Below are 23,684 nucleotides of genomic sequence, written 5' to 3'. Positions count from 1 at the left end.
GGCGAGGCTATTAACTGGAGCTAGAGCATCACCAAAATGTGGGTCTTGGGAAGACCCATTTTTTTGTTCTTTTCAGCCACTTTTTAACAATTCAGGTCGTGACATTTCATGACGGATTTACGGTTTTCTTCATGGATGGATCCACCAGCCCAAACCTCAGCGATTGCCAAGAGATGTTTATAGTGCACGAATGACTGATTTTCTGACAGGCAACGTTTGGATTTTCAATCATTTGACGTTGGTGGCACTATCAACATGGCGAGCGGATCCAGAGCGGGTTGGCCAAAAGCAAGTGCAAATTTTAACAATAAGTATGCAGCCCCTCCAGCTGCAGTCCCAAGAGAACGTACAGCTATTCTGTAAGTATTTCTCAACATTGTGGTCCTAGTCAAATTCTTCGGATGCATTTAGATTTCTTGTGACAGTGATGTTTTTCGAGGTCTAATTTAGCGTCTGTACAAAACACAATGGAAGAGTTTATCACTGTTTATGATTACCCACGCGACATCAATAAAATTATCATAGATTTCTTATTTGACCAAGTTTGCTTGATAAAATAACAACGACGTTAGCCCTGCAACTGGAGCTTCGATGTAAAATGTTACTTCAATTTTTAAGTCAATAAATCAAGGATTAAAGGAAGTTAATAAAATGGTGCAAAATTCGGAAGCATTGCCATGTGCATTTTCATGGCATTGAAACTCTTGACTCGACTCAATAATTGAAACCAGTGTACAAATTAAGTAGTAATCCAGGCGTCCTGACACCCAGATTTGCCATCGGACAACCAGAAATTCACTGCAGGTTATCCATTGGCACATGTCGGACACCCACATTTTTTTTACCTCTTCGACTTCGTGCAGTATATCTGGTTCCATACAGCAATACGCAGTATTGCTGTCTGGTAAGCAGGTACAATTGAGACGTTGTGAATTGAGACGCCGGAGCCGGTCAAACACAGAGGACTAGCCTACATCCCGTATCCTACTATCACTCAAACAAGCAAATCTCTTCACGAATTCACTCACCTTGCGATCCTACATCATCAGTTGAAACAAACATCTAAGTTTCCAAAAACAACTTTGTCATTCCTCAAAACTACAAGTAACTTCATTAATAAAAATTGAAATCATACTATTACCCGTTATTGAAAATTTTGTTCGATTTATGTGAACCAAAAGAACGCATGCAGTCGAGTTCAGTTTACCAAAATGGTAGCTCCTGCCTCCTGGTCACCTCAGATATGACGTCAGTATCAAGCTGCTTATTAAACGGTGGATCGGATTGGTTGAAATCAACGCCACGCTTTTGACCTTACAGGGTCAGAGATATGCATATTCATGTATGAAAACAGCGATGCGGATATAGTATCATCACCGAGAACTGAGAATTGCGACATTTTCGATGTTTGTACCGGGAATTTCAGACACGGAGACTCATGGAGATTTCAAAAATTCGTCCAAAGGTAACCAAAGGGTTGGGGATCGCATTTTTAACTATCACTAAATGTTTCGGAATTGAGGTCGGCTAAAAAGTAGACAGTTTCGGGCACTGTAATTGGTGTAGATGTCACATTTTGAACAGTGAGCGATAAGTGACCAATTTCATGCTCAGCACAAGTGACTATCTTTACACAGGGTATTCGTGCAGTAAAAGTGCTATAAAAAAGATTTAGTCGGTAATTAGTCACAATATTTTATTAAGCTTACGAAAAATCACATTCAGGGATGTAAGTTTTCTGTATTTTTACAGAATTCTGTATTTTTGTAGTCCAGATTTACGCAATTTCTTTTATTTTCAGCCCATTTTGGACTTTTTAGCCCGAATTTACGCGCTTTTTTCCGTATTTTCCGTATTTTTTCTTCAGGGTTACTTACATCCCTGCACATTGCTTTCCAGTTCTGTCTAGTCTTCGTACTCCTCATAGCTTTCAAGTTTCAAACCACCGCATCCCCAGATACTGTCTTAGTTAGGGTTACAGTGTGTGCTGTGTGGCCTTCTTTTAGTCCAAACTAGTACTGTGACTTCATTGTGTTATTATCATGTTGACCTTTGGCCCCGCCTTTGGCCTGTGAGAAAGGAACTTCCCGCAAGTCCACTCAACATTGCCTTTCATACATGAATTAACATGATACACTTGTTTTGCCTTTGGAGTCGTGACATTGGTACGGTAACAAAAACGTTGTCTCAACGTTGTTGCTGGGTAGCGGGCTTGGACATGTGCATGAGCTGCTCTGGAAAATAAATGTTGAGGCAACTGTCATATAAGCACCTTTATTGGTGGGCACAATGAGTACCGCCGGTGATGATGATGAGGCTTCGACATCAGCCAAAAAAAGAGGTAATGATCGTCTTTATGACCAGAACAAAAGAGATTTTGGCGGATATATACGGATTACCAAAAACTCTGGCGGATGACCAGATTTCATGACCTGGTCATCCGTCGGATAACCTGATTTTTTTTCTTAATTTGTACACTGATTGAAACTCCCTGCGCCGAGTCCCGGCTCCGAAATCATTGCTCCATTAAGGTGGTACTGGTACACCCCCAGCCCTGATAAATTTTGTGACTAATTTTGCATTTTTCTGAAAAAGTAACTACACACAACAAAAGTTGTGTACATACATGTATTATAGGGGTAAGGAATCCAATTCACTGAAATTTCAGTGATTCAAGACAATTGGTTCATATATGTAAAGAAATGTGGTGTATTCTAGCGGGACCTCTTTTCTTATCATAAATAATGTAGGCCCTACCGCTTGCCTGGAAACACTGAAATTCCAGTGTAGTAACTTGATTCCTTGCCCCTAAATATGTAATGTTTGTTCTGTTGGTGTGTTATTATTTTTTGAGAAAAATGCAAAAATAGTCACAAATAAAAATAGTCACAAATTTATCAAGGGGTGTAAATGTTTGCAAATTACACAAAACACATTTTGTATTTTGTAATCATTTTTCACCACAAAATATGATATGAAAACACAGGTGAGCAATGTATGAATATGTATGGAGAGGTCAAACAGGTTGTTAATTATTGTCAATATTAATAATATTTTGTGACATTTATAATGAAAACAATTAACACTGGAGAGACCCTATGCACTTGCTAGTTACAACTTGAGAACAAGTCCTCAAACATTCAAAATTTGTAGTTACTACAACTGACTGATATTACTGAGACTAGACTGTGGAACAGGGCATAATTTAGTCCCAAATTTTTGTATAGCAAAATTACTACACAAGTTTTGCATAGCAATTATCTTTGTATAGCAATTTTTTTGCACATAATAATTTCATTTTCCAGTTTGGTACACTAACAAGCTTTTTACTTCTAAAGGCCCTACTTCAGTTACACTGCACATCTACAATCACAATTTGTACAAACTTCGCCATGATTGTTTTGATGCTTGTGTAATTTTTTGGTTTTGGTTGGAGGTGGTTACCCGCCCTGCCCTGCTAGAGTGTGTGTGTGTGTGTGGGGGGCTGGGGGGGTGACTCTGCCTGTGGTATTTTGTGGTATGTGGTAGGGTTAGGTTAAATAGGGTTAATGAAGAGGAGGGTAATTGATGCACAAATATGCATCTTGGGTGTAGGAAGGGGCAAAAAAGAGAAGATGCACATAACAGGCATGTTGAGGGGGACAAGGAGCTCCGATGTCAGCTTAGACTTTTAAAGAGGGTCAGTATATTGACCAGTTTACCTGCATGGATTCTGTGCCTGTGGTATTTTGTATGTAGGGTTAATGTTAAAAATTCTAAGTTATAATACAAAATTGTGTTGAATATTATACTTATTATGTTGTTAGAATAAATTCAGTCAATAAATCGTTTCAAACAATCTTTTCTTTTCTAGGTACCCCCTGACAAACTACACATTTGGCACCAAGGAGCCATTGTATGAGAAAGATCCATCAGTGTCAGCAAGATTCCAACGTATGCGTGATGAGTTTGATAAACTTGGCACAAGACGATCAGTCGAGGGTGTTTTAATTGTACATGAGCATGGCTTGCCACATGTGCTGCTTCTGCAGTTAGGAACAACATTTTTCAAATTGTAAGTTACCATCGTTACATGAAAGTGACCTGTGACATAATATTCCCAGAGAGCAGTGCTACTATCTCTGAAATTTTAAAAATAAGATCCTATTTGTATGCAAAGATCAAAGAGGCATTCATGTTTTCTCTTTTTCTCTTTTTGAGATGAAATGATTTTAGAAAGATTTTAAGGATCTACATTAAATGTAAAATATGTTATTTCCTTATTGTTTTTATTCTAGGTGTTAAAATACATTTTGCCCTCATTTGTATTTTTATGATGCTTGAATGGAAATGCAGAATGCAAATAAAGTTTAAGAATATGATAATATACAATAATAATCTTCAAGACATCATCTATTGGCCATCAAATGGGCAAAAGCATATATAGAAGTAAACATGTGGACTGTTAAAAGCATGTGCTTTATGTTACTCATCCAGACAACAGAAATATAATTATGTATAAAAGAGGTCTGTATTTCATCAAGTTAACCGCTTTATGAAATACAGACCTCTTTTAGATTATTTAAGTAGATTTATTTTCTGTTGAAATGAATTGAATCAGTCAGGGTTCCCACAGTCCTTGAAAGTTCTTGAAAGTCCTTGAATTTGAAAACACCTTTTCAGAGCCTTGAAAGTCCTGAAAACTTGCATAAGGTCCTTGAAAGTCCTTGAAAATTGGAATTTTACCTAAAGTATAATTTTGACAAAATTTGGGGAGTTAAGAGTAAAAATCATGCATTTGGACCTTGAAAGGTCTTGAAAAGTCCTTGAATTTTAAAGGCTTCAAGGTGCGTGAACTGTGATCAGTATATCAGCAAATACACACATTTTCCCTGATCCTGTTGATTGGGACTGACTCTGATTCAAAATCAATGAGTCTAAAGTATACAGCTGTGATTAGTTCATCAAGTTATAATAAATAGTTTTTAACTGTGTTTTTTTTTTCATCATACTGTTATGTTTATTTCCTTTTCAGACCTGGTGGTGAACTTCAAGTCGGAGAGGATGAGGTAGACGGACTCAAGAGGCTCATGACAGAGGTAAGATGAACACAAGAATAATGCAGTGAAATTCCACCACTGTATAAAATCAGTCATAACTTTATTGGAAACAGTATTTTTCCCTGATGATTTTTTATTTTTAATGCATTATCTTTGCATTTATTTTAATGCCTAAAGAAAGAAGAAAGAAACCATTTAAAAGTTTGTGACAAATTTGTGTGTATTATCCCTTCATGCTGTCATGTTGTGTCTAAGTTGGTATTGTCCCAGCAAATATAGTTTTAAAATGTTGACAGGTTAGAGAATAAACGATAGGAATTTTAGTTTTTACTATCCTCTACCATGTGATACATGACAGTCAGGTCCAATATTTTGAGTAGTGGATGCCGGCGCACACTATGAAAAAATATTGGACCTGTCTGTGGTTTATCACATGGTAGAGGATAAAAACAAATGTTAATATCGTTTCTCATTTTTTAAACTATTTTAGTGACCATCATAAAAACTCCCTGAATTCTAAAATGAACAAAACTTTTTTTAAACTATACATCTCTACATATGCGCAACCCTATAAGTGTGTTACGCGACTACGCGTTATAATACTTTGATGATGTAGGCCTTTGTAGGGTCGTCTATGACCTGAAAGACGACACCCGAAATCATGTAATTATCCAATCAGATTTATGTATGTGTGTCTACAAACTAAACCACTCCCACGGAATAACAATAACCTTTATAAATTTCTATTTCTTTGTAGATCCTGGGTCGTCAAGATGGAGTACAACAAGATTGGATGGTAGAAGATGTTATTGCCAATTGGTACAGACCAAACTTCGAGCCACCTCAAGTAAGATGATTACCACAAAATAGTACACAAATATTGAATGTTTATGAGTACAATGGTAAGAATATTTTCATAAGGTGATCCAATGAGGCTTTGCCGAGTTGAAGGGAACAGTACATATTTCACCGAATGAAAATATTATTTCCTTTTAACGAACAAAAACAGTCAATATTTGTTTTACATAACTCATATATCGAGGGTTGACAAACAGAAGGCCTCAACTCACTTTTGGCCATTTTGAGATTTTGGTACCAAAATAATCTGTAATACCACAGATTCTTAAAATCATAAAGCCTTAACTCAATTCAACTTCCTATTGCATCTATTGCACAATAATACTTGGTCACATCTCAATGCAAAATATTATTTTACTCATTTTTCTCAAAAAGGCACTTTTTGAGTTAAGGTCTTCTGTTTGTCAACCCTCGATATAAATTCCTTCATGTTTTTGATCCAGAATTCCAGAAATGAGGCCAGAAAAGAAAAGAATTCTGAAATGCATTTTTTTTTTTACATATGTGACCGTCCAGGTCGAAAACGCTCGTAAAGTCGGCCCCTGGTCAAATTTGTTTTCTTCCGTGTTTAGAAAATATATATCATAAGCTTTACAATGATATATCATTTGACTTCAAACGATATCCAGAAGCCGAGTTATAACTTGTTAAACTTTGCTCCTTCAGTACAAGGGTACATTATTTTAGCACTACATTGCTGGTATTAAATATCAAATGGTCATAATTGGTGGTCACTTCAAATCATCCCCAACTCAACGAGGTTCAGGAATGTCCTCTCATTGTTAATTGTTAGTTAACCCACCACTTGAACAGGATTTAAGCAAACAAAGACTTAAGCTTTTTACTAATTCTATACATATAAGCTTATTATCCTCTTCAACAATAGGATTAAAGATTGGTGTTTGACTGGACTAAAATGAGAAACATGTAGGACAGACATTAGGGACATATGAATACAACCTCTATGCACATTTTGCACTGTAACTCGAAATACAATTTGCCGACTTTACGAGTGGTTTGAGATGGACGGTCACATATTCTCTAAGAAAGCATAAAATGAGCAAAATTTTTGTAAAAGCAGGTGCCACCATTTCCCTTGCCAAGCGCCTATAGATATTCAATACCGCATGCAAGCGCTCGGCCACCTGTCCAAGGTCTAGGTCAATGGATCTGTTACTACTCATTTGCGAACATTCCCGAATCCATCATTCACTTGAAAATAACCTATTGCGGATGTTATTTCTTCTTTTGTTCCTTTCCTGATAGTATCCATACATACCTGCACACATTACAAAGCCAAAGGAGCACAAGAGACTCTATTTTGTACAACTTCAAGAAAAAGGTAATTATTTACTATTATCTGTTTCAACTCCAGTAACACCTCATGCATATATTGTTCTTGGTAGGATTGGGCCAATGTTCGCTGGAGGGGCATGAAAACTAGCACTACTGTCCTGTTGTATGCTAATACCAATTTCATTGCATCCAAAGGTTCAGGTAAATTAATGAGGAGTTACTGGACCTGGAATAGATAATAAAACCTAAAGCCAACCCATTTCTTTACAATCGTACAATCATGTACAAGTATATGGCGAAAATTAATGTTTTTTGACAAAAGAGATGAAAGGCATACACCGTCCACAAAACATTTGGAGTTTGAACTATATTACTGATACAAGCTGCTGTACAAGCAAGTATTATTGTAACACCAATCTATTGTAATGTTTTGTGGAGGGTCTGCCTTTTGTCTCTCTCATTTTGAAGCATATATGCTTGTAGACGGATTTCTATGGTATGTCTGATATCTTCTTATTCTTTCTTTAAACCTTATTTTGAAAATTAGTCAGGGGAAATTGACACAGGCCTTTTGCCAGTCCGTCAAGGAAATGGACGCAGTCTATGAAAATTCACTTTGTCGGAGTAAAATGTATGTGGCTACTACTTTTAATTATTGAGAGGAGGTGCAATATGTAAGAGCAACACAGTTAAAATTGGTTTTAAAATAATGAAGAATTACAACTTCAAAAAAAAATCCCCACACTTTTTTGATTTTTGAGTGTCAACAATATTGGGGTTAACAATTGACAATTTTACTCTGGCCTGATTGCAGCGAGCAAAGCAAGCCAACATTTTTTTAGAGTCAAGGGAGTTGAGACCTGTGGCCCCCACTTTCGAAAATATTTTCGAATTATAATTGATGTGTGTTGGTGTTCTGCTCGTGATGTGATGTTAATCCCCCACATTTTTTTATTCTTACACAGCTTTGTTTGCAGTACCTAGAAACTACAAGTTAGTAGCAGCTCCTCTATTTGAGTTGTACGACAACTCGCCAGGTTATGGTCCTATTATCTCCAGTTTACCACAGTTACTTAGCAGGTAGGTTGACATCTGAATACAGAGGTACATCTCTGTAATGTATCATTGGGCCAACATGAAATGATCAGAATCTGCAGCTGAATGAATGTCTAGTACATAAAGTGGACCTTTCTTTTTCTCTGTTTTATTTTTCACCCGATGTGGCAGTGACATCAACACGTTGAGGCAGCTATGCGGTGTCTTTAAGTGTGTACGCCAGCGCTTTGAGCGACCGCTAGCTACTTGAAGCTGTGCCAAATGAAATGTGCACTGACGTCACTGCCACATCAGTGTGAAAAATGGTATACATTAATGTTTGGACACTAAGCTTGTAATAATTTAAATATTTTTGAAAAAACAACAACATGAAATCAGTAAAAGTAGCAAAAACAAGTTAAAATTATTCCGGTGCAAAATATACTAAAATTGCTACTTCCATGAATTATTATCCATTATTATACATGGATTCACCTCAATTTAAAGTTGTGAGATTTTGTTCATTTCAAGTTGGCTTAAGGGATCTAAAATGAGCGTTTATTATGTTTCGACAGTATTTTTTGTGGGACATGAGAGCACCTCAGACCTATCGAATTGCATTCTGAATACTGAAGCATGTCTTTCTGATATCAAATAATTTTCATTTTTGAAAATCACAATATAATACAAATTTTATGACAAATTATAAAAATTTGATATTTTTCAAATTTTGATATATAACAGTCCTCGAAGTAAATTATATAAATCTAATGATATATTCTTAAAGTGTATGTAGCAGGGAGGAAAAGCGACGGTCAATTGAAAATTTTGACCTTTCATATTGAAGATATGGATTTTTTCCCAAAAAGACCTAATTTTTTTGGTGTTTTGGGAGAAAAAATCCATATCTTCAATACGAAAGGTCAAAATTTTCAATTGATCGTCAGCTTTTCATACACTTTAAGTATAAATCATCAGATTTACAAAGTTTACTTCAAGTACTGTTAAATATCAAAAATATCAATTTTTAATGATTTGCCATAAAATGTGTATTAAATTGCTAATTTCAAAAAATCAAAATTATTTGATATCAGAATGACATTCTTCGTATTCAGAATGCAATTCGATATGTCTGATGTGCTCTAATGTCCCAAAATAAATACTGTCCAAACATTCATACCCCAGCCCTTAATGGTAAACTAAAAGGCAGAATAATTCCTTTTACAAAGATTGGTGCACCTCGTAATTGCAAGAGATGTAACTTTCCCGAATTTGATACCATAAAGAAACATTTTTTAAACATTTCAGGAATTGGATGATGATATGTCAGCAAGCATAAAAAGAGCAAAAAAAAACCCCCAAAACAACGAAAAACAAATGAAGGGTCAGATCTATTTTCAGGATATGGGTCTGTTACCCATTTACATTTGGTATTTTTACATCTCTGAATTCTGTAATGCTGACGACGAGCGTGTTCTCCTTGTAAAAGTAGGCCTTCATTTTTAAGGAGCTCAATTGCTTTACAGCCCCTACAGCTCTCCTTAACAGCATTATAAGAGTTTGATCTATAGAGCCCCTTAATATTTGAAATCCTGTGTTTTATAACAGGTTTTAAAAATACGAGCTCCTTATTAAGCTCCTCACAAAAATCAGGAGAGTAATTAACAAAGCTCCTGCATTTTTTAGAAATAAAGGTCTGTAAAAGGGATTCTGCTTGTTAGTTCACATCAGGAAGAGTAGTAGTGTTTTCAAGAAGCATTAACTGGTAGATAGATAATGATGATTTTAATACAGTTTGTATTATAATATGCATGCAAAGTTTCCCGTAGGCTGTGAGGGTATCCAATAGAACATCAAGTTGATCATGCTGATTTTTTGGGGGCTACTGGCTGGGTTTGAGGGCATACCCTAGAAGCCCTAAATTTTGACCATTGTATGGGACAAAATAATCATGCCTGGGTAAAGTATGAAACTGAGATAACACTAGCATATTTGATTCCTTTTGACTGCTTGGAGCTAATCGCATTAGCTGCGTGGATATAACCACAACACTATGTTGTTAATTTACTGCCCCCTACTTTAATGTAATCATATTCAACCTGTCAGCTATATGATGTCATGTTGTAACTGACGACTGCATTTTTTGATATGAAGGCTTACATACACAATGATGCGTATAGAGCACAATTATGATACAAGTACGATTAAAGAAAAGAAATAAAGCAGCAGTACAAGTGTCCTAATATTTGGTTTGAAATCTTCGACTTCATGTAAGGAGTGATCTGATGGATAAAGGAAATTGTTCAATAGTCACGGTGTAAGGAAGACGCTTAAGGATAATCACCTATATTTCTATTAGCTGTTTAGAATTTATCAGGCGATTAAAGTTCCAGTTGTGTGAAGATAGCTCTTTCCTGGATATCAGGACACTGTCGGGATACTTGTGCATGGGGTAGATTGGTAATGGACTATTCAGTGTCGTATAGAAATAGTGGACAATTTTGAATTGGATGTCTTTTTCGGTAACCAGTGAGGCGATTAATGGTGATGGGCCTAAAACTTGGAAACAACGCTGGAAGCTATGTTTGAGAGGCATTGTAATGGAGCAATGTCTTTGCATCTACAGACGTAACAAATACACTGACACAAACTATTTTGGGGAGCACAAGTGCGGGCATATCATTAGAACCTGCATCATCGCTGATTTATCTATAATTCTCAACAAGTTCCGCAGAAGTGAAATCATTAATTTATGCAGATGTTATAATTATAATCAGATATATGGTCATAGCAGCAAGTTATACCCAGAATCTTAGGTGATGAAGTTATTTTCAGTGCAACCAGTCAGTAGTTTAATCTAAGATATGTATGGGGATGCTTTAACCATGTTTTGGAGTTGTGTGGTTTGAGTATACCTGTACATTATTCATCAACCATTTGCAGAGCTAAAGATGCCTTAAAGATAGCACAAGCTGCATCACATGGAATCTTAACACATCACCTAGAGTCTTAAAGCTAAAGAACATACATGTATACATTTTTACATCATATGTAAGCTATTTAGACCATGATGACAAATTACAGAAGTCATATTCTGAGAGTATTCACAATTATTGATGCTTGTAGAATGCTGCAGCTAAAAACATACTTAATTTGTAATCGATTACAGTGGCATTACTGTTCAATGAGTCCACCGGGTAATAAAAAATTATGGATTAATGACTTGGAGAACTACAGGTTCGCTTTGAAAGCCTATTCAGCAATGGGCGGAACCAGACCACCATAAAATTCATCCTAATTCATTTTTTTAGCATTTTTTGGAACAAGCATAGATGTTGGACACCAAAATAAAGATAAAGTATGTCCATACATTTACTTCTTTTAATTTTTTTCTTCTTTCAGAGTGGATTATTTTGTTGGTCGCAATACACAGTGGCGTAGAGTGATTTTCCAAAAATTTTGCGTTTCACATAGTGGCATAAAGGTTTAAAACTAGCTATATCATATATAGTTATTCCTATTATACTATTGAAGATACAGTTTAATAGTTTGAACTTTAACTAAATTTCAAATGGAATTGAATATAACAGTGGATCAGTATCGACTGCTGTTATTAATAACACATCCTTCAAACATGTTTTTCTCGGAAATGTATTTTGTACTTCACATATGCCACTTTGTGTTGCGACCAACAATTTACATGTTTTATGCAATAGGGATGATATGTTGTATCGAAATTAGGCTATAAATGATTGTTGATTAGTCGGTGTTGCATTCAGACAAAATATTTTGTATAGAAAATGGCTGATTTGCCCTTTAACTATGTACCACTACTATATGTTACTGTTTGTTAAATTTAATATTACTGCTTCTTATTTTATCCACCTTATCAATAAAGAATTCAGCTAACTTATTGCTAAGCACATCTGGGGTATGCAATTAAGGTAAGATTCTCTCATTTTGATTAAGCAATACACCACACCGTAAGTCCCAAATTGCACTTTGACCCAGTGTTATTACAATGTTTTTATTACTTTTTGAAGTTGTCCAACTCTTCCTTGGCAGATTCCAATCCAGTCTTCCCATTCTTAATCAAGTGTGCATTGTTATCTATTGTCTAGGGAGTGGGCATCGAGCCTGATTGAGCTGGCACCTTTAATTTTTCTGCTTTTCTTATTAGGATTTTAAAAATGTCCACTTCGATGGGGGGGGGAGCACCTGTCCTCAGTACACCTTTGACACCACACCTCTGCTTCTACTATATGTGACACGATCTACTTCATGGGGCCCAAAGAAGGCAATTTTGAAAATTGAACTATAATTATTACTTTATACAAACAATAAACGATCATATACTGAAAACACCAAAAGTCTAGCATACTTGGTTCTTAAATTTTTGTGATGTATATTTTCTTATATATTTGATTGTTTTTTACTCAGTGTTTTTGCCTTTATCTCAATTTCAAATTTGCCACCTTTGGCCACCATGGACCAGATCTTGTCACATTTTAAAACATAGCATTTGAAATTTTCTCATATGTTATAACTATTGCAATGCACTTTTAGGCCTTAGTTAAATTCAAAATTTGTTTTCAAAGGTAACATTTTTTTTTATAGCCACGATAAGTTGAAAGATTGAATAGAACTTATTTCTGACTGAAATAATTGATTAAAAAAAATTGGGGATGAAATATTAGAGACTTTTTATGCAACAAAATACAAACACTTGTTTAAAGGGAAGTAATCAATTATCCCAGTAATTAAAGGAGTATTTCGTGATCCTAGCATCTTCTTTTTATGACGTTTTTCAGTAGATATCCACCAAAAAGCTTATTCCCAAAATTTCAGTTGATTCCAATCAAATTTTGCATTTGGGAGTTATACATGATTATTTGCATTGCACTGCTTCATAGAAAATGTGTTGTAATTTCATTCTGGTGTACCAGGATGTAATTCAAATTTCATGATATTTTTGCTAAACGAATTAATCTGCAAGAAATTTTTTGTACTGAAACATTATGTAGCCAGAGGTTTCCAGTGGTATTAAAATCTCAACTTTTTTTGAGAAAAGTGGGGGGATGATGCTGTGGATCACGAAATGCCCTTTTAACTTAACCATGTTAACTGATAATGTACTGTAAAAGGTGTTAACTTTGGCATGTAGTGGTAGCTTTGCCAAAGTTACCTATGGATGCCAAAGTTGCCTCCTTTTATGATATTGTGTGAAATATGCTATTCCAGTTGAAATCATACACCCCCATATGGAAAACATGACCTTAATCTCCCACACACACACACACCCCCACACACACAGGGAGTGGAAATTTCAAATCATTCAGGTAGTCCGATTTGAAATACACACTCCTTGTGGAAGTTAAGGACATGTCTTTGGTACGGGGTGTATGGATTTTAACTGTAATAGCCTCATGTAAGCAAGACCTTTTGGATTTTTGTGTGAATAGATTGCTTTATGATCCTGTTTTTTTTTATCATGTAAATTCTTGTAGTCTTTTTGCAGTGGTAAAGTTAATTATTCTGTGGTACAATTGTTTATTAAATGAATTGTTTGATTAAATATTTGAGATGGCATCACTTTCATGTGTTATTGGTATTTCCACATGAACAGGTGATATTGGCAAGAACCTCATTTGTGATGCGATCAAGCAAAATGAGTCGGATGTCAGGAATATGGATTTTGAGATATAGCCAATAATAGTATTAAACTTACTTTGTATTTTATTGTTCTGAACAACACTAAAATGGCCATATCTCTGGAACCGTATGTCAAATTATGATAGGGTTTTCAGCAAAGTAAAGCTCTGAGAATGGCTCATGTAATAAAACTGAAAACTGAATTATGATTTTGCTTGACATCAGACTCATTTTGCTTGATCGCATCACATTTGTGCTGTCACAAATGTTGTTTAGATAACTTTGCGCATGTCTCTGTGTGGGAAAGTGTTGTAGCTACATTGCCAGCATTGACTAATACTAAACAGTGATTTTGGTGTTGCTGCCCACCACTCAAATGACCAAAACAGGTGTGCATCACATGGCTGCATGAACTTACATACAGGATGTGCCCAGATTTTTAATACCATGTGACTTTGTTGACACTAAACCTGTAACATGGAACGCCCATACTGAACTTCCTGAATCCTGTTTCCAACAAGGACATGCAGAGCTTCAAAAGGTTAATTGCTATCTTGGCGACAAACCTCGGCACAACTAATAGATATAACTGCTGTTTATGCTTTAGTTAAAGATCAACATCAAATCAAGCCCATTGCCAGTACACCTTCAGCAACCCTGGGCTAATATAGAATCCCACACTGATATCAAGCACATCAAGTAATTCATACAATACACATTATGTGGTCGTCTTTTGTCTGCAAAGATTATATAGTGTACCGCTGAGGTTAGAGAGACCTAGTGGTTGAAGTGGAATGTACAACTCAAGATGTGAGCAGGAGAACATGGCGCAGTGGTTAGGGTACTTGCCTGTGTTGCATGAGGTCCCGGGCTCAATCATAGTCTGTACATGTAGCTGACAGTATGTTTCAAAAAGGGTAGGGTGTTAAACCCAACTGTCCTAAGTTGTGACAAGATGTGCACTCTAAGGGAGCTCTCCTAGAAGAAGCAGGCCCATGCTTTACCGATTTGGAAGACAACAATCAGCAAGAGACGTAAAATGGCTGCTCGGAAAACATAAAGGCTTATGGGTATAGTTGTACACCGGTCAGATCTCCTACATACCGTGTAATGAAAAGCGAACATCAAGTCCAATATAGGACTCTGTTGAAGAGACGGTGCTGAATTTTGCAGCCATAATATTAATTATTGGATGCAAGAGTCACATTTTGGTACCATCGATATAGAATTATTAAGCCCCACTCTGCCTGCAGCTGTCAATCACCATGCACAACCATGAATCCAATGTCGAAACTAAGGGCTATATTCAGTGATAAAAATGTAAAAACAAATTGAAATAGCTAGCCCTGCCACACATTTTGTTTCTAAAATGTTATTAAATAACCTAATACGTAGAGCTCCCAGAAAAGACATTTTTATTGATGTCGTCTGCTTTGTTTACATCATCTATGGCTCATTACCATATTTAAGGCACACTGTCCAGCTCCGGTCCAGCTTTTACAAAAGGTCCCGCTATTACACTGTCCTTAGTTTTGTGATTGGAGTGACATCTCTCTAATTTAGTACTTTCTTTTAATGCCACCCCAACGTCACACCCGGAGACTCATCATTTCCAGTTCCACTTGGATTATACCCACCAAAAATGTGTACAGGTGTAACAAATTAGTAGTTTACGACAATTAGCATCAAGTCCCACAAGCTTATATTTCAAGATTTGATAAGAAATCCTTGTGACTTTCTACAGGGAAGACTCTTTCCCACACTACATTTGGCTATTCCTGTTGAAATCCATACACCCCTATGGAAGACATGACCTTAATATCCCACACAGGGAGTGTGAATTTCAGATGAAGTCACCTGTTCAGGTAGTCCCATATGAAATTTACACTCCCTGTATGGAAAATAAAGGTCATGTCTTCTATAGGGGGTGTATGGATTTCAACTGGAACAGTCCATTTTACTGCTATTAAATGTTAATTCTTTCTTTTCTGTTCCAGGTTCAGCTTTATTTACCACTAGTCCTGGGCAGACTGATTGTTGGGTGTTGGATGCTGTATTCAAGCTCAGTTTTGGGCAAACTGATATGTGGTGCATATTACAGTGACAGTGAATAACTGATGACACAGACACCTGGTGTACTCATCTGCAGGTGTATTGGGCTATTCCGGATGAAATTCATACACCCTCTACGGGAGATGTGACCTTAATCTCCCACACAGAAGTTGTGAATTTCAAATGTAGTTACCCATTCAGATAACCCCATTTGAAATTCACACTCCATGTGTGGGAGGTTAAGGTCATGACCTCCGTAGGGGGTGTATGGATATCAAGTGGAATAGCCCATTACTTCCATTGGAAAGACTTGGCCATATTTGACTATTACTCATGAAGGGGAAAATAGTGAACATCAGGATTTGAGTGTCATGTACATGACAAACTTGAATTTTAATTGTATGCTTATTTGCAATTGCAGTATTATGTATTGGGTCAATAATGTGCACTAAGCTTTACATGCATAAACCGTTGCAATGGCATTAAAGATGTCAATTATCGAATGATTTCTGCTTTCCAACAAAAGTGCAGCAAGTACGCTATTTTGGTTTCATGTGTGACAATCCAGTATGGCCAATTCCCCTTAGCATGGGGATGTACCAAGTTCGAGTTCTCTACACATATATCTTTAATAGCTTCAGTTATATCTGAAACTGTTACATGTACTACCACTGATAGTCTCCGATATTATAACACCGGCAGTCTGTAATGCAAGTGCAGTGGGATTGTATGCGAAAATTAAGGTGTTGGTGGATCAATTTTAGAAGGAACTAATGGAAACGTCCGAATCATGCCTTTATATGTTTCTTTTTAAAATAAACATGGATTTGAAGAACTTGCTGTATACAACTTAGGAGCAGGTTATTAAAGTATAGCCTGCATAATTCCACAGATGAAAAGCAAGATATGACTCCAATGATGAAACTATGTTTTTTTTCATTGAATTGCTTGCATTTATTTGTAATTTGCTGGGAAGTTTGAAACTAAAACAGAGATGAAAAAAGTGATGTCTTCATTAAACAAAAGAGTACTTTGGAATGAAGTGCATGTATCAAATAACAGGGCATATGCATGAGGTGACGACTGGACGAGGTACCACATTTTCAACTTAAAGCATCTTATAATTTTGTCTGTGGAATTGTGTTTATTGCCTAAAAATTATCAAGACTCCGTCTAGTCAGTAGTGGCACCAGAATGTTGTTTGGAGCAAGCAAACTTTGGGGTGGGGCCACAGAATTAGAGAAGGAGAATCGGGGCTCGACCGCCTTCTTGTGATACAGGCATGGATCAAAAATGGGGGTATTCGGTTTCCTTCAGAATGCGAACGAGGCATTGGTTGTCATACAAGCGCGACATCGTATGATGGGCACATTTGAGAGACGCACTTTATGCAACCTGCATGTGATGCCAATAAGCTAAAGATGAGACTCAGAATTGTTTTCGTTTCCGCACACCTTCGGCAAGGACCCGAATGCCCCAAATTTTCTCCCCATAGCTGATGGCACGATTGTACGTGGCGGTATAGGGAATCCCGGTTCTCCTTCTCTAATTCTGTGGGTGGGACAAATGTTTTTGTCTCCTAAGTGGTAATTTCCTTGGCTTTGTATTTTGATTGGCATGGTGGAAGCCCAGGATTGGAGGGGGGTGTTGCTGCACCCATGCTGGTACTACCGCCTTTTCCTTGCTGCTACAATATGAACCTGTGTTTTGTGATGGTATTATGTTGTGTTTGATCAACTTTTTCAGCTGCTTGTTTCATTATTATTGAACAGCTGGACTGCAGTGGTATGGTGTATTATTTGTCAGAGTGGCAAAGAAAACACTTTACCTGGTGAGCATCATTTTGGCCTGATGAAGGCCATGTGAGATGAGGGGCAGCTTTGTCTGTCACCTATACACACCTGTTTTTGTGACTACGGCAGAAAGCACTCAATATTAATTGTTGTAACACAACATATTACCCTCTTTGTAAATAATTGTTTTTTCTATGTCTGTGACTGTATAGTGTATGTGGTAGAATTATGAAGTCAATTTTAATTTTAAGTGTTTGAAAAACACCAGTTAGGTAGGCCCTGCATGTTTTCAGGACAATTTTTATGAAACCAATTTTGGAATAGTTTTGGTCAAAAAGTTAGGGATGCTTATGTTATGAAACTTAACTCACAGAAGTCAAAATTATTCCTGAATTAATGTGATGCTTTTTAGACCACTATTAAGTGATGCGTTATGAAAGATCACATCTCTGGTTCAATAAAACATTGAAAAGTTGATGTTAGTGGAATCGTACTGCATGTGTATTACTATTACCCAGTGACATAGGCAGCAAGCACACATTTAATGTCTGGTTATATAAAGGTCATGAAAACGTTTTTATAACATTTTATATGAAAATCACTACAACAACATTGTAAAATGTTGCCAAAATGTTATTGTAAGACATTTTTGGCAAACATTTGCAAAATATTTTCCTGACTCTTCAGTAACATTATATTTTGCATCTAGTTTTCAAAAAATGTTTTCGGAATGTTATTTCAACGTTTTATACCCTTTGTATAACCTGACTGTCTGTCCACTCGGAAGTACAAAGTAACAACGTGCACATATACAGTGCGCAGTGCTGCGTCTTTGCTACAGGTATGTGTGCTTTCAAAGTCGGCACAATGTGTGCGTCTGCGTTGGTACTTTGTACTTCAGAGTAGACTGACTGTAGTTATGATGTCTGGTGGCAGCTAAGTACTCAACACAACGAGCAATTTAATAGGAAAAAAAGTTGCATATTTTTCATGATTTCATGATTTTTAACTAGTTTTTCATTGTAAAGATGCAAAAGTTACAAAGAAATACCTATCTACAACTGAATGGAGGGTATGGCCCAAATGCAATTTTCATCAGGAGCAGCTACACCACTGGTATTAACCATTTTTTGAAAATACTGAATTTGTAGAAAAATTGGTCCATCTTTAAAAAAACCCTTCTGATGCAGTGTTTGAAATGGGCTAAAACTTTGAAGGGCCATTTTGCCAGAATTTATTATGTGCTAATGAATTTCTGCAAACTGTAGTCCTAATAATTGAAGCAAATTTATATTTCTTAAAGCCATAATGTACGATCTTATAATATGAAATTGGTTAATTTTTTTCAAACTTGATTTTTTGGCATATTTGTATTGTTTATACATGTTCCAACTTGCACCTAAATGGAATCAGCCAAATTTGTTGTGTTTGTAGGTCAACAGAGCGAAGTTCAACATAAAGTCATAATTCAAGAAATTATGACTTTATGTCCTCCTATAGAACTGCATGTTAAGTGGCCAAAATATTAAACCAGTTGGGTTTCTTTCACTTTACTGTGTTATTTCAGCTCAAAATGGACAGAAACCCTTCCAGACAATTATTATTAGTATTATTTCAGCATTATGAATATAGAATAAAAATTTTAAAATTGTAAGGAAATCGTACATTAAGGCTTTAATAATTGATGAGCGAAATAACTCAATGTTACTGGCCTTTTGCTGGCTTAGGTCTCAAATATCACGGGCCTTCTGTATCTGGTGTGCAAAAGGTGGCATTCTAATGCAGGAATGCAAGTTTCTTGCTGTTTGACTTAAGGGTCTGCCTTTTTTGAAACACTGTCATCATTTGAGGTGCTTGTGTAAGTTTATCATGTATAAAACATTTTTTAAGTAGTAGCTTTTGTAACATTCCAGTCATTAATTTGATTGGTGGCCAAGAAGCAGAAGTTGCTTCATTCCAGTGTCTGCCACCCAATTGGGTGATTCTTTGCCGGATTTGTGTAAAACCACCCAATCATGGGTGCTAAAACTGTGGTATAGCAGGCCATTTTCATGATTTGCTGCACCCTGGCACTGAGGACTTTGGCAACACTGCTGTCAGTGATAGTTGTCGGGAGAGATTGACTCGGAAAGTTGCATCTGACGTCATCGAGTCATGACAGAGGGCTTCTGTGAGATTTTGGCCCAAAATTATGCTCCAGGAGCAGATGCTCTATGAGCAGCTAAATAATCTGGAGTAATATTTTAAGTCCAACATGCTCCAGGAGCATGAGCATTGTGCATTCAAAACATGCTCCTGGAGCATGTTGGCCTTAGAATTCTCTTGGTCGGGCTGACGTCACAAAGGGGAAATAGCCTTGTAAAACCAGTGTGCGCATGTGTAGTTCTCCTTTCTCGAGCTGGTTGCTATGCATGCGCTTGTGCAAAGGGGACGAAGGGGACAATGTTCCCGGATGTCCGACCGAGTGAATATTACTCCAGATTATTCATTCTCCAGGAGCATATGCTCCCGGAGCAGCTCTTCCTGGAGCAGCTGCTCCTGGAGCATAATTTCGGGCCAAAATCTCACAGAAGCTGACACGAGGCACGGCATATCATGATTGGTTGCTGATTTGACATGCAGATTGCTATGACAATCAGTCTGATTGGAATTAGAAGCAACATTCTGAGTTTGTCTGCCGGCAACTATTATAGTATCTTGTCATAACAGTATTTTGTAAACTGTAAATGATAATAACATAAAAAGAACAAGATATACATTGTTTGTAAGCATTTCTTTATTTAATCATGTGACCACGATCTGACCCAATCAGGCTAAAGGAGGCAATTTTGAAAATTGAGTTATATCGTCATCATTCATCAGCTTAATGAGTAACCAACCATACTGCTACTTCATATTCCAGAAAAATACAGCACTTTTTTTTTAAAATAAAAAAAAAATTATTTTGTTTTGCCAAATGAAACATAGCCAAATTCTAATCCTTTAATTTTACTATTTGGTCAATTTTTGGAAATATGGGTCAAAAACATGCATTTTTAGGGTGTTTTTTGTATGCTATGACAATCAAGTCTAAAGACTTATACGAAGTCTAACTTCAATTTATGCATTATAATTTTTGGAAAAGACATGTCTCATTCTTATATCCAGTCATTTAATTAAAGAAACTCAAAGAAGTGAAAATTAAGAGTAAAATTGTGGCATATTTTGATGCCTAGACTTGTTCCAAGTCTTTGATTTTTGTTGAGACTTTGAGACTTGATTGTCAAAAAAATGTTTTGGGCTCTTGTTGCAAGAATTGAGTAAAATAGTGAACTGTATCTTTTATTTCCAGTTAGTACTAAATGAATGATTAAGATTGAGCTATGTTCCATTCGGCAGAACTTGATAATATTTTTTAATCCCAAAAATTAGTGCTATATTTTCTGGTATGGTAGTACTAGTATTGAAGTCCTTTCAGCCTTCGCATGTTTGGTTATATAGAGTTATAGGCTTTTATAATGCCAATTTTCAAATGTAATTTATTAGTTTATTTTCCCTTTCTGCATCTCAATTTTACAATTGCAACCTTTTGCCAGATATTATGGGGTCACAAATACCCAGCAAACACAGGTTTTTTTTTACAGAAAACGTTTGAAAGTCTGTCAGGTTATAAAGGGTATAAAACGATTCAATAACATTTAGAAAACATGCTTGAAAACCTAATGCAAAATTTTCTGACATAATGTTATTAAGTGTTGACAAAACATTTTATCAAAATGTGTGCCAAAAACATTTTTCAATAACATTTTTTATTTAGATGTTGTTGAGTGTTTTTTGAAATAAAACGTTTTAAAAATGTTTTCATGATTACATTATTAATTGTTAACAAAATATTTTGCTGAATTGTTTGCCAAACAATACTTTGCAACAACATGTCGAGCCCCGTTTTCCATGACCTTTTTTTTATAACCCGACATTTAAATGTTATAAAAACGTTGACCCAAACCAAAACCAGTTTATAACACATTCATCCCATTCTAAAAACATTTTTGTGTTGGCTAATGGGTTTCTGTTTTACTGTTATCATTTTTGGCCCCACACACATGTGGGGCTTATGTTATCATCCAGATGGTTGCCTGTTTGTTTGTTTCTTTGTTTGACTGCCTGGTTGGCTGCTAATTCATTAATCCACTCTGCAGCTCCAACGCAGTAACCGATCCACTTCAAACTTGGTACGGTGATAGGATATGGTAGTCTGTGCTGTATACTTTTGTGTCATGTTATTTGCATGTTTATGAATATTAATGAGCTGATTTGCATATTTTGCCTACATTTTTATTAATCCACTCTGCAGCGTAAACGCAGTAACCCATCAACTCCAAACTTCGTTTGGTGATTGGATGCCGTAAAATTCCGTCTACAAGCATATATATGCCTCTAAACAAGGTTTTTTGACACAAGAGACAAGAGGCAGACACTCTCAACAAAAACGTTATTTGGAGTTTGAACAACTATATTACTGATAAAGGCGGCTGTACAAACATGTATATTGGTAAGACCAATCAATTGCAATGTTTTTGAGAAGGGTATTGGCCTTTCATATCTTTCGTTAAAAACCCCCTCGTTTAGAGGCATATATGCTTCTAGACGGAATTCTACGGTATGGTGGCCTGATGTGCTGTATAGTTTTGTGTCATGTTATTTGCATATGTAAGAATATTAATGAGGTTTTTTGCATATTTTGCCTACATTTGGCCTAAATTTTTATTAATCCACTCTGCAGCTTTAAAACGCAATAACCGACCAACTTCAAACTTGATTTGGTGTTTGAATATGGTGGCCTGATGTGCTGTATAGTTTTGTGTCATGTTATTTCCATATATATGAATATTAATTAGCTTATTTGCACATTTTGCCTACATTTTCATAAATCCACTCTGCAGCTTAAATGCAATAACTGATCAACTTCTAACTTGGTATTGTGATAGTATATGGTGACCTAATGTGCTGTATAGTTTTGTGTCATGTTATTTGCATATTTATGAATATTAATGTGCTTATTTGCATATTGCATATTATTTGTATAATTTATAAACCTTTGTTATTTACGCACCTTTGTGTGGGGGCCACCTTAATTACAAACCGCGTAATTCTAGTTGTTCAATATTATTTCAGTTTAGTTTATCATTTCAGTTCAATTAATTTATTTCTGTTTACTGTTTTTTCTCATCTCGATTCAGATTGGGTCGGGGGTAATCCCGGCACCCAACTCAACACAAAAGTTGGCAACCATGAGAGTTACCAAATAGCATGGAATTGGAAAAGGGGTAATTTTTTTACCAGTAGCAAGGACCGTAAATTGGCAAAAATATAGAGGGTATTTAATTTGCATTGTCCGCGAAATTTGACCTTGAAATCAGCAAAATAGGAAGGATTTAATTTGCACTCTCCGCGAAATTTGGATAAAAGGGGTACTTGGGAAAATCCGGTAACTTTATGTCAATGTTTAGTGTCATTGAAAAGACGGGTTTGAAATTCTAGTCATTGAAAAGGGGTCTTTTAAATTCTAGTCATTGAAAGCCACAAAAGGGGGGTTGTTTTTAGCCAAATTTTGTCCTCGATTTTGCATGAAAATCATGTGCTAAGGGGTCTTAGAAAAACTCTCATGGTTGCCAACTTTTGTGTTGATTTGGGGGGTAATTGCAGATTATGGGGCACCACTCTTATCTATTTACTAATCCTAACCCTAACCCTAAACTCTTACCCTAATCCTAGCTCTAATTTGAGAGTGATGCCCCGTAATCTGTAATTATATTATAAACGCATCAAAAAAGTAACTCCCTTAGTGAATGACCATAATTCCAAAACGGTTTATCGTATGCCAAATTTGGGATATCCATTCGAAGCAGAATTTATTTCTGCGCATTATGACACCTCATTTGTTGCATTGGTCCCAATATTGATATCACATCGCAGCGTA

At 36.2% G+C, this 23,684-nt stretch overlaps 1 protein-coding gene across 2 annotated transcripts; it reads left to right on the top strand.

Moving 5' to 3' along the window:
- Positions 1-224: 224 nt before the first annotated feature.
- Positions 225-20,481, top strand: LOC140135908 (cleavage and polyadenylation specificity factor subunit 5-like). Of its 2 annotated transcripts, XM_072157576.1 has the most exons (8): positions 225-359; positions 3,854-4,054; positions 5,015-5,078; positions 5,797-5,886; positions 7,164-7,239; positions 8,159-8,273; positions 12,127-12,172; positions 15,878-20,481. In XM_072157576.1, the coding sequence occupies exons 1-7, from the start codon at positions 256-258 to the stop codon at positions 12,146-12,148; spliced, it is 672 nt and encodes a 223-aa protein (XP_072013677.1). In that variant the 5' UTR covers positions 225-255; the 3' UTR covers positions 12,149-12,172; positions 15,878-20,481. The 2 variants fall into 2 exon arrangements, with proteins under 2 accessions (XP_072013677.1, XP_072013678.1); XM_072157577.1 differs by lacking the exon at positions 12,127-12,172.
- Positions 20,482-23,684: the final 3,203 nt, after the last annotated feature.

This window comes from Amphiura filiformis, chromosome 16 (assembly GCF_039555335.1).
Source record: "Amphiura filiformis chromosome 16, Afil_fr2py, whole genome shotgun sequence".
Taxonomy (NCBI): domain Eukaryota; kingdom Metazoa; phylum Echinodermata; class Ophiuroidea; order Amphilepidida; family Amphiuridae; genus Amphiura; species Amphiura filiformis.
The sequence above is the reverse complement of the archived record's forward strand: the minus strand, read 5'-3'. Positions and strand labels throughout refer to the sequence as shown.